Source organism: Buceros rhinoceros, unplaced genomic scaffold, assembly GCF_000710305.1.
Source record: "Buceros rhinoceros silvestris isolate BGI_N320 unplaced genomic scaffold, ASM71030v1 scaffold16875, whole genome shotgun sequence".
NCBI lineage: Eukaryota > Metazoa > Chordata > Aves > Bucerotiformes > Bucerotidae > Buceros > Buceros rhinoceros.
The window spans coordinates 22,716-35,084 of NW_010413587.1; the positions used below are offsets into that span (position 1 = coordinate 22,716).

At 37.8% G+C, this 12,369-nt stretch overlaps 1 protein-coding gene across 1 annotated transcript in view; it reads left to right on the forward strand.

The window, feature by feature from the left end:
- The window catches only part of NFXL1 (nuclear transcription factor, X-box binding-like 1), a gene marked incomplete at its 5' end in the record, with an annotated part of 42,324 nt that overhangs the window by 21,170 nt on the left and 8,785 nt on the right, over nt 1–12,369 (forward strand). The window contains 4 exons of the mRNA XM_010136812.1: nt 1–43; nt 3,555–3,721; nt 4,505–4,574; nt 11,099–11,203. The exon at nt 1–43 is cut by the window's left edge and continues 11 nt beyond it. Of these exons, the coding sequence (XP_010135114.1) occupies nt 1–43; nt 3,555–3,721; nt 4,505–4,574; nt 11,099–11,203 (385 nt within the window). The remainder of the gene's footprint in view (nt 44–3,554; nt 3,722–4,504; nt 4,575–11,098; nt 11,204–12,369) is intronic.

Genomic DNA, 12,369 nt, shown 5'->3' on the forward strand with positions numbered 1-12,369 from the left:
TCATTACATTGCTAAATTGAATGGTAATGCAGATGGAAAAAAGGTAGGTTGGTTTCCTTTTGCTTTTTTTTTTTTTGTGTGTGTGTTTTAACTGGAAAATAAAGAATTTGCAGCTGGAAGACACAGAATCTATTCCAGATTTTGGTGGGATGCTTGCGTGTGTTCTGTGACAGAACTACTGTGACATTTAGCTAATCTATACCTCTTTAGACTATAAAACTGAGACAATATTATACATTTTGCAAATGCCACACCTTTTTGTTCGATGTTAACATACATTATTTTCATCAAAACCTTATTTAACACTGATAAGGCTCTTCTAAAGTCAGTTTTTGTGACTGTCAAGGTCAAATGAACTACTGGTAATCCCTATATACAAATCCACTTGCAGTCTGCTGGGGGAGTTATTTACTGAGGAGGGATATAAAGGGGTTGAGGAGGCTGGCAAATCTTTGTGAGAGCACTGGAAATGTTGCAGAATAGGTGAAGGCTTCTCGAAGCACTGGGGTGATATATTCATGTTTATCAGTATGTGCTAGAAAGTGTTACTTATGTGATTAAGAAGCTGAAAAGTGTTAATTGCTTAAGATAATATGAAACAAAAATAAAAGTAAGTATAAAGCTGAAAATTGTTCTAATTTTGAGCAGTCAAAAGCACATAGCTTGTGGTTTGAAAGAAGCATGATTTGGAGGAAAACAGCTTTTTAAGTTTTTAAAGCCTTAATTTAGAAAAAGTTGCAACATGGTCTCTCTGGGTGTTTAGAAAACTGAGGAAGCATTCCATTGGGTACAGAATGTAAATGTTATATTGTAACCTTAATAGAGTGATATCCCTGTGGATTCCAATCTTAAAAGTCATCAAATAACGTGTATATCACAGTTACTGTATTATTCTATCAGTGATTGTGGAACTTTAGTCTGAGGAGTATGAGCTATTAGTGCAACTTGCAGAACAGTAACCTGCAGCAATAGAGTGACATCAGTACATACTGAGAGTGACAGTTATTCAAGCATCTCCAGTTATGACTATAAGAGGCTATCTGCCTACTGTTTCAGTTAAACCAATTAAAATGTGAATGTGTCAGGATTGTTCCTAGCTCCATTTTGAATGAGATAATACAGTCTCAGAAAACAGGAGTCTGTGTACATAATGAAATATCGGGAAATCTTGTTTCTTAATTGTCTGTGAATTTTTATAAACTCAATTGGTTTTGGCCTTTAGAGCTTTTTGTTCTGTTGTTTTGATAGACTAAATTGCAGGTGTAGTCAGAAAAAGGCTGATTAAATTTCGTATTATATGTCTAAGTAGTGATTTTGCTGTCCGGAATTCAGGTTTGTTCTGCATGTTGTGTTTGAAAATGTTGCAGAAAAGCCAGCTGTTTGCTTTTACCTACTGTTAAACTTTATATCACAGTTTTCTAAATGCTTTTAGTTGCTACTGTCTTTCTTAGGTATGAATTTTTGTGGGTTACATTGTGTATATGATCTTTTTTAAACTTCATTTTTAGAACCCTTTTTACACTTCAGCAAAAATTGTTCAACTATCGAAGCAGAAGAAAAGGGGACTGGAAGAAAATGGGGGGAAAACTGTAGTAAAACTTTAAATTCTTATGCCCTTATTTTGAACAGCATAAAGTGAAACGTTAGCATGGTATCGCGGTTTGAGGGGGGGACTATTCCCCCCACTGAAAGAGGATGCGACAGACTGGTGTGTTTTGGCTGGGAAGCCAGCCAAAGCTCACACAGAAAACTTTTGATTCTCATTAAGGTGCTGATAAGAGCTTAGTGAGCTCATTAGGCCTTAGTCGGGCTAAGGAAAAAATGATAACACAGACAGGCTACATACATGAGCGATAGAAGCAGGAACGTTTAATGAGACAGACGCCCTTGAAGTAAACCGGCCTGGAAGAGGGAGAGAAAGAGATAGAAGGGAGAATAAATACAAGTGCACAGTATAAACTCTCCGATTGGGCAATTCCCGCCGCTTACAAACTTCGCCCCACAATGGCTCACCAGGCCGGTGGGGGTGGCGGGGGGGAAGGCAAAAGTCCACCTGTAGTTGTCTGCCTGGCAAAAATGCTCTTGATATAGGAACTTTCTCCTGAAGCAAACCTTTTATGCAAATAAAAACATAGTCCTCTTCTCCTTCGGGGTGGCTACAGGGCCCTCTGCCAAGGATAGCTTCTTCCAGACTCCCCACACACACACACATCTGCGCCGCGGGCCGGCCAGGTCGCGTCTTAAGGGAATATCTTCAAATTCTCTTGCGCGTAGGGGCCTCCTACATACGCCACAGGGACAAGGGGTACCACTGGGTTCATCCATTAGGGCAAGACAGTTCATTAGACCACCCCCGCCGGGAATCGGCAGAAAACGGAGAAGGTCCTACCAATTTTGCAGAAGGAGTCTTTTACTGCTTCAGGGAACTAGCAGGTCTTGGACGTGTCTTTCTCTCCTTGATAAAGGTTTCCAGTCCAAGGGCGTAAGATACAGGAGTCCTCTGCGGCATATCTGATAAAGCCGCAGAGCACGGACGAGATAGGGAGGAGGGCAGATAGAGCAGAGGGGAGAAGCAAGCTGGCAAAATGGCGTCGAATCTTCTTGGCACGCCCCCTTTTATGACTTCATTCAAAGAGGCGTATTCTCCTTCCTGGAAGCTTGGGAGAACCACAGCTCTCTGGGAAGAAGAAAGCCAGACAACAGGAGAGCATCCGGTTCCTCCATGTTGAACCCGGGACACATGGAATTAGTCCTTTTTGCTTTATTTTTACTGACTTCTGTGAAACTGAGCATTTGCATGTGATGGTGGGCCCTAATGCTGTGTAGGTTCAGTTCATGAATCATGTCAATCTGTGTGTGTTTCGTTGCAGACTGGGGTTCTGGATGAGTAATTAAGATAAGAATAAGAATAGAAAAAGAGCTTAATTTACTGTGTGGATGTTCATCACGTTGTGCTGATGTTGATTGCATCACCTGGAGTGAGAGTGACACCACAGCTCCTCTGTAGCCTCTGTGTAGTACATGGAGTGGAAGCAATGTCTTAGCAGCTCCAAGCATATACCCAAGCTAATACTTTTTGGAAGATTATACAAACTATAGTACATGTATGGAAATGGAATGACTTAAAGTTTGCTTCTTAAAATCAGGCAAACAGACCTTCCCACCCCTGTATTACAGAGCAGTATGTCATCACTGAAGTAATACAATAACATGGTGTGTAGGAAAAGTTAGTTCTGATATGAAATCACTTCTTTTCTAACAGTTTTCCATGCAGAATTACCAGGCTTAATGACAATTTTTCAAAGCACTAATATTAAGAGGTCCTTTTAGGCCCAGGAAGCAAAATAGAACTCTGACTGACAAACACAGGTATTTCTGCTTTTCCTTTAGAAACATATTTTAATGATTATTTTTGCTGGAGGGTTATTGTACTGAGTAGCTGAATTCCATTAGCAAGAATAACCCCAACTCTTTATTCAATATGAAAGCTTTTTAATGGTGTCTAACAAACAAATGTTTGGCACTTATTTAGTACTTTGTTTTTATTTTGTTAGGCAGGTCCAGAATGTTCGCAGTGTGAAGAGGAGTGTACTAAGCCCCGGCCATCTGGCTGTCCTCACCGATGTGTTTTGCCCTGTCATCCTGGTGATTGCCCATCGTGTCTCCAGATGCTTAAAATAAAGTGTCACTGCAAACTATCAGTACTATATATCGAATGCCTGTAAGTGTCAGACCTGAACCCAACTTTTCATCTGAATGCTACTAACTGGAAACCATTTGAAATGTCTGGGGATGTGAGCTACTCTTACAGCAAGTTACAATGTTTCTCTTGAAGGGTATAATATGTAATGTAATGGGGTTTTTTTCTATGTAAAATTTCCCAGTGTTTTATAATAATTTTAGCAGTAATACCAAATAAATGTATGGAGTCTTCTAAGCAGAACTGATTTTTATAATGTTTCATAATACAGTAATACTTTAAATGATTAAATATATAGTAATTTATATAATGTTTACCCTATACATCATTCTTCTACTGTATGTAAAGAAGAATTTTGTAACAAGAATTAGAATTAATATAGTTAGTCTAAAAGGTCTTTACAACTAACGTACTTCAAACTCTGGATGTTTTAAGTGGAAAACTTAATAACCATTTATAATCCTTCTTAGTCATTTGCGTGAGTGTGGATAGTGAGTTAGGTAGCCTTTACTAAATATAAGATGAGATTTGTAGATTTAAGCATTATCCTCTGCATGTTGCTCTGAAAACATTTGTCCCATGTGCATATGTTCTTTTTTGTACATTTTCTTTAAAGTACTTCAAATCTTCTAAATGTATGTGGTTTTGTCTGCAAAGCAATGTAGTTTGTATTAGTTCCACAGATTGTGGACAAATGACCCCATTTTTCTGTACAGTGAGATATATTTAAATATACCCCTAATTGTATTGACTTCTGTTGTTTTTAATTTGGAATTTATGGCAAAAACTTTTTTTTTTTTACAGAAAACTAACATGTGCTGATTTAAAAGAAAAGGAGCTTCTTATTTCCTGCAAAAATCAGTGTCCTAAAGAGGTAAGCTATATTAACAAAGAAATACTTGATTTGATGGATGAGTGGAATTTTGTGGAATTTTCTTTTTTGTAAGGTTTTTAATACAGTTTCATAGGCCAAGCAAACCAGAGAAGCTTAGTCTGAATGAATATGCTAAATGATAGATGCAAAGGTGGTTAGTGAACTGTACTCAGAGGACAGTTATTAATGTCTTGCTGTCGAATTGGAAGGTTATATTGAGTATCAGAGATTTGTCTGCAAGACATGAATGGCTTGAATGTTTAAGCATGCACATGAGGTTGAATGTGGAAGAGTACGTCCTTTAAAGTGGGTTAAAAAGGGTCTTGTATTTATATCTCCAAAATAATGGGATGCTATTTGATTAGGAAAGATACTGAGAATTGTACTTGTGATCTCATCTAAGTGCAGTTCTAGTAATACCTGTCTGTGCAACAATTTGGAATGGGTTGGGGGGAAAAGGATTTTATACTTAAGAATTGAGATGCATTAATAATTCTCTGCTATGTTAGTGGAATATGTGTTAAGTGGTGTGAAATAGAAGACAAGGCAGTTAATCCTTCTACTGTATCTGTGTATATCTAAAGAGTTGCTGTAAAGAAGAGAAGAATAATATCCTTAGTGCATGATGCTTAGGCTATGAACCAGTGTATGTAAACATGAGTAAGGAAGATTCATGTTAAATGCTGTAGTAAATCTTGTGGAGCTTTTGAGTACTGAAGTGTCTGGAGCAGGGGATGAACTGGTTGGAGAAGCTACCAAATTTTCATTAGTGACAGCTTAGACATGTATCAGGATTTGTCCAGTTGTGGATAATACTGCTGTAAGACATGAACGATCATCCAAATGAGTTTTTTCCTGTGTCTCCCAGTGCTGGTGTTACGTACTGCTTGTGTGCTTTCAGAAATCCATGCCTTAGTTATTATTCTGTGTTTGTTCTTTAGTTGTCATTTGTTATGGTGAGCATGACAGCTCTCCCTTCATTCCCCACTGTAGAGTTAGAAAATTTATGAATTGGAAAAACTGGAATAGTCAGGAGTATTTTGAAAAGTGTTTCCGTGGCTAAACTCTCCAGAATTTCTGAGAAATTCTCCTTCCCTGCAATAAAAAATGCTTGTACTAAAGAAAATCTTTTATCTTATAATCACTTATTATTTTTGTTGTTCTGGTTTGGCCTTTTACTGTGTAGCTCAATCTCTTTGTCTCATCTAGTAGTTAACTGGCAATCATAAATAATTTGGTTCAACCCACTCTCCTTCCCCGATTCCAGTCAGTTCCCTTACGCTGTTTTACCTATGATATCCTGTAGTCTGAGATTTCTGTCTTTTTATTTCATCTCTTGTTGTTCTGAATTCTGCCTCAACCTAATAAATGCTTTTGTTTCATTATTTTCCAGTGTCAAAAACATCACATTAGAATCCTTGCCTTTATTAGAAAACATTCTTTGCTTTTCCTGCTTGTTTCCTAACAGTCTCTGTTCCTCTGTTTTTCAGACAAGATTATGTTAACCCCAGCAGGCAGGCTGTGCTGTGTTATTACTTGTATCTTCTGCTTCTTGCCCTTGTAAATGTCTTTCTGATGTCTTTTTTCTGTAAATGAATGTGCCTGTCACAATTTTATCATCTGGATGTCTGAAAGCTCTCTTCCTGGCAGGGGAACACTTCTGAATATTATTTCGTTGTCCATTTAGCTCTTAATTTTGTCCTTTCATTTCCCTCTCTTACTTTGGTTTTATTTACTCTAAGACTTCCTCCACTTTATTTTCAAGGGTGCTTATTTCTTACCATTGTTGGTATCTTTCTAGCAGAAATTAGAACTGTGAAAAATATGCTACTTTCTCTGGGAAACTTAGCAGCCGAAACCCAGCTGCAACATTATTTGTGGGAAACTATATCTCTAACTAGCCTCTGTTTGATTAACACTAACCAATCAGAAACTGCGAATGAACTAACTCCTGTATCCAATCATAGTGCCTTAAGAGATGCATACTGTCTATGTGACAAGGAACACATCCAATCACTATGTAACCAGTTACGTGAGCAAGAATCCACTGTCTATAAATAGAGAAGCATTGTAAACAATAAACGGGTCTCACGGCACACCACATTGGCGTTCAGGTGATTCTTCCCACTCCAGCTCGCAGGCTCGCCCTAAGAATATAGCATGTATCGCTACAACCATGAACTATGTGTTCTTTTATTTCAGCTTCTCTTCAAATAATTTTCTTTCGTATCTCATCTTTGACTTTGATTAATGTAACTGTTGTGATTTTTCTGGACATATTCCTGAGTCAGGAAGGGAAATCAGTCTGGGATTTAAAATCTGTCCAGTAGTGGTTCTGAATTCTAGCTTGCAGTTCACAATTGCCCTGTTCCACAGATGGTGTTGCTTTTATTTAACTCAGTGGGATGTGAAAGATCAAGTGGACAACAGAGTCCACTTCTATTTTATAAAGCCTTTATTTAAGTCTAAAATTCTTATTCCTGCAGATGCCTTGAAAGTAAGGTTTTATGCAGCATCTGCTATCCAGAGAATCTTTTCAGTGTAACTGATGATGTAAAAATGCATGCTCTTCCTGTGATACTAGCTCTAGCTCTCACTGGCTTTCATGAAACATAAAAGTATGAGTACAGTCCTGCCTCAGGTAGTTCATACCTTTGTGTTACATTTCTTTCTACTTTCCTCAGATCCTATTTCAGTAACTTCATGTGAACTGTATGGGTTTTTTTACCTTTTTTTTGTCTAAAGTTGTTCCTGTTTCTCTGAGTATTGAACGCGGCTAGGGATATTTTGTCTGTTTTATAAATCTACAGTATTTGTCTGCAACTTTGAGAAAATTAGCTAGCTGTATCATTATACAAACTGTATTGGTAGTTCTGTTTCAAAGGAATCTTTGATAAATGCGGTTTGAAGGAGTAGCCTTAACAGACATCTCCCTGCCACTACCACCAGCAGATATAGATCAAGCCCATTGAGGGGACCTCACAAGAACTTATAAAGAACTTCTCCAAAAGATAAGACTACCCAATTCAGAACATTTAAAGTACGTCCTCCCAAAACTAAATTGGAAGTGTTTTGTGTATAGTCCTGACAGCCTCAAGTAAATTTCAAATTAGCGCTTTATGAGATTTTTCTTATTCAATGTCAGCTGACCTTGGGTCATTAGCAGAGCTCAGTGAAGCTGCTGTTGCTAAAAATCAGTGTGCGCTGTCACTCCACCAATCTTAGCATAGTGCAGTTTAGATTCAATAGAATACAGTATTTTACTGAATCCCTTACTTTTGAGATGTTTTTCTTTTTGATTAATAGAAATTGTGGTAGACTCTATACTACCATATTTGAATTGCAGGTAGCATGGTACATTTGGAGATTATATTGTTTGGTGCCTTGAAGAAATACAACAAGAACTTAAGGTTTCATGGTTCTGTTTTATCTATAGCAGTACAAAACTATAAATTAGTTTCGCATTTTCTTTCTGCTTTAGGGGGTAGCAAAGTCTTTGATATTGCCACAGCTGTTAGATGGGATGCCTAATTAAAAAGCTTTCTCCTTTTTCGTAACAATAACAAAAAATCCTGTTGAAGAAAATTCAACTGTGTTTTTTAAATCAGGGGAGATTAAATTCTTATGGTCATGTTTGCAGATGTTTTGGGACAATTCTTACATAGAAGTTTTAACAGTCTATCAGATTTCATCATTTATGTATTCATATCAGTATTTGTGGGTCTGTGTTTAACACATTCTGTGTAATTAATATTTTTTGAAATAACCATACTTTTTACTTTGACTCTGCTATTGTATTTATGTGAAGTATGGGAAGTAGGTGTCATAAATTTTAAGAGTATGCATATATTTTTTTAATAAAATTTATTTCCAGAGTACTTAATTAAATTCTGCACACACACCTTGAAAATGTACGTGGGTTGCATAAATTTAATTTTAAAAGGAAAATGCATGGCTTTGGCCTGTAACAAGATGGTTTTCCTCAATGTCTGGCCTAAGTAGTGGAGGTTTTAATAAGATCTCTGGAAGCAGGGCCACCCTTTAAACTGAAGTTTCTGCGCCTTTGTTTGGAAGTGATAACTTATCTTTTGTACTTAGCTTTTTTGTTTGCTGCTCAAAGAACTGTTTTCTGTATTAACAGGTTATTTTCTTTATTATCATATGTGTATTAACAGGTTGTGTTTATTGCCTTCTGGTGGAGGTCAGTTAAGCCTCCATAAATGTTGATCGGTTTTAGGCATAATGTCAAGATTTAAATGCATTGCCTAAGAGAAGATGCTTGTAGGATTTTTTTGTTCTGTTTTCAGAGCTGTGGATTAAATCCCTTTATTGAAAGGGCCTTGACATGTCAAAGGCTGTTCGCTTTGGCTTTTAGTTCATGAGCTATTGACATGAGCTATCTGTGGTGAAAAAGGTCTGAAGGAGTATACGCTTTCTATTTTAGCGGGTAGCTCAGTAGGGACACTTAAGCAAAAAAAATCCTTTCCACTACATTTTTGATTTATCAGAAGCAGCGGTAGGATTGCTTTTATTTTCTGAGATCATGGGAATATGTTGTTTTGCCACTCATTTCACTGCTCCTCTTGATTTTTTTTTTTTTTTAATTTTGCGTTGAAGGGAGTAAAAACAAAGTTATACTGCCATCTTCATTCTTGTCCTGCATCCCTGTGGATGTGAACTGTGTAGCTCTGTGCAGAGAACTAAGTGTGTAAATCTGGGTTTCAGTATTGGATTACACATATTTCTGTGCTAAGCAAATTTTGCTGTAGTGGTATGTAATGTAAGAATTTTATTGCAGTAGCACCTGGAGGTTGAGGTGAGGGCTACTGTCTTGAATTCACAGCTTTGACATGTCAGTTATAAGATCGTTTGGGCTTTGACGCTGTTAATGGAAATGTGCCTAATTAGTATGGAAGAGTGAGCTGGAAGTAATAGTTCTAGCCATGGATTGTTCTGGCCAGCATAGGGTGACTTGCAGGTGAGACTAGATTGTCACTGTGTGTAATGCTCTTGGGTAGGGAGCCAGGAGATGTATCTTCGTACTGTGCAGAGTTCATGCAGTAGCAAATTGGTCTTGCAAAGGTTGTGGTCACTAGTGAGCAGACTCAGCTGTCAGGCTCCAAGTTCTGGCTGGAGCAGTCTGACCTCAGCGTACAAGGGTTAAAGGACAGTTTCTCTCCTCCCCTTTTCAAAACGAGGCAAAATGCAAGATTTGTTGATGAAGGTTTGCTCAAGCACAAACAAAAATTCCTTCTTTGATGAGATTCTTTGGTAAGTTAATATCCTTCGTTGGTAATTTATTTTTTTTTCTCATCACATGAAGCGAATAGATTAGATTTGCTATATATATGGTTTCAGCAGAGCAATTGAGTCAATGCTACTTAGTGAATATCTAGTTCAAATAGAGAAGAGGGTTGCTAGCAGGATGAAGGTGGGCTAAAGGAAACAACTGCTTGTGCTTTATTATTTAACAATCCCCCTGAAAACAATCAAACCGATAATGAATCTAAACAAAAACTTGGAGCAAGAGGTGTTAACAGTAAGGAAATTTTCCGAAGGACTGGGTTGATGCCTGATCTTGCGTTGTTTTCAATAATGGCCTTGGGACCAAAAACATTGGAATTTTCTGATGAAAATTTGTGGACTGTTGTCAGTACATGACAACTGAGGAAATGCATCTGCAGAACACATGTATTTGGGTCATGTTATTAGATCAAGAAAAAAACAGCAAGATGATGCATGTCTAGGCTAGTAATAAGCTCCCAGGAAACAGCAGAAATTCTTATTGTCACAGCATGATTAGCTTGGAGAGAAATGCTGAGGATGTATTGGGGAGGATATTCTATTAAGAATAAGGTGCACTTAAGGCATTGTACAAAGTCCTTCCCACAGAGATGCCATTTGGGATCTTAGGTGCAGTTCTGGCTATGGTATTCAAGAAACATTGATTTAAGCTGTTTAAAATTCAATGAAGGGGATCCTATGGGCATAAAGAGCCTTTTGTAAAAGTTCAGTAGAGAAATATTTCAATAATAAGGATAAAAACTAGGGGGTATAGACTGGCTAGAATAAATGTAGGAAATTATAAAAAGCTCTTGTAGCTTGTAGTGAGCTCCTGGAACATCCTCTTTATTGAAACAGTAGAAAGAGGGTAGAATGGGGTATTGTTTTCATGGTAGAGACTTCATCCAGTCCTAGAGGGATCATAGGAGGTGCCTGCTTTTAGGAGGACTGGACATTAGGAGTGAACATGGTGACTTAGACATTTCTTTTAGTCCTGTGTGAAATGTGCTGAAGCGTGACTAAAAAAATGAGCCTGAACTGTTAAGTATCTAGCAGAGTAATAACAGTTTGTAACTGACATGAGTGTGAAAATGTGTATGTCTGTTCCATAATTTTTAGTTGGAAAGTTTTGCACTCTGTTAATCTGCTGTGTCTGAAATAAAACCATTTCATAGATTCTTCGTAATTTTTCACTCATTTATTGGTATGGGCGTTTTGTTTGTGTTTTTTGTTCTTTGTAGCTGCCCTGTGGTCACCGGTGTAAAGAGATTTGCCATTCAGGTAACTGTCCTCTGAACTGCAGCCAGAAAGTTAAACTCCGATGTCTTTGTAAAAGACTGAAAAAGGTAAATTTTTAAGTTACAATTTTGAGAACTATGTGTTTTCTTTGTGTGTTGCTAGGCTTGTGTAGGTAGATTGTCTCTGGTGCAGATTAGAATGGGTCTCGTTCCTCTATTAAAATTCAACGTCAGCTGAAGATCTGGGCTGCAATGTCAAATGATTCACTGGAGAATGTAAAATCCTGTTATTTCTAAAACATGTTAGCTGCCTGACTTATAATATCTTCATCTTCAAGCACACTTGAATTTTTACAGCTTTACTGGGAGAATAGTCAGGTGACCTGGAGTGGTTTGAGAAGAAAAAATCCACTTTTCTGATGATATTGGGAAGGTTTATAATTACATAAGTTGGAGTAAGCACAGATGTTGTGAATCCCAAATTAATGTAATCAGTTATGGTTCTCTCAAATGTAAAAGCAAGTGTAGGCATCAGCATCTTTAGCTTCTAACAAAGATAAGGGACAAAGTAATGTACCAAATTTATTGTTGCTATATAGTGTTATGAGGGGGAGAACAGAAATTGATGTGAAGTCTTCATGCATAGTAATGACTTAATTAAAAAAATCATCATCTGTCTTAATTAAAAGGTGCTTAAATTATTTCTCTGAACCCAGTTAACTTTTGAGCCTTCCAAACAGGCTCCCATTCCCCAGTTCTCAGCTTGTCCAAGAAATGTTTTGTGCATCCAGAAGTCTTGCAGATGTGGTGTTCAGAAAGAGAAAGGATGATGTGCACAGAAAAAGTGCTTCAAATGGAACAGTCTCTGCTTACAGATAACCACCTCCCCACTCTCCCCACTATCCCCCACCTGACTCCCCACCCTGAATATTAGGGGGAGGAAGCGTGAGCGAGGATTTTCCTTGCCCTGTAATCTCAGCACCTAAGAGAATGTATGTGAAATTACTGAGACTCTGAATGCTGGCTCTTTCTGCTGGAGTTCTGAAGGTTCTTACATTGTCTTAGGCAAACAGGTGAGAAAAGACCGAACATTGCCCTGTAATCTCAGCACCTAAGAGAATGTATGTGAAATTACTGAGACTCTGAATGCTGGCTCTTTCTGCTGGAGTTCTGAAGGTTCTTACATTGTCTTAGGCAAACAGGTGAGAAAAGAGAAGTTACGCTGGACTATTTGATTTATTCTTGCTTTCAGCTTAGCTTGTCAGAAGGGAAAG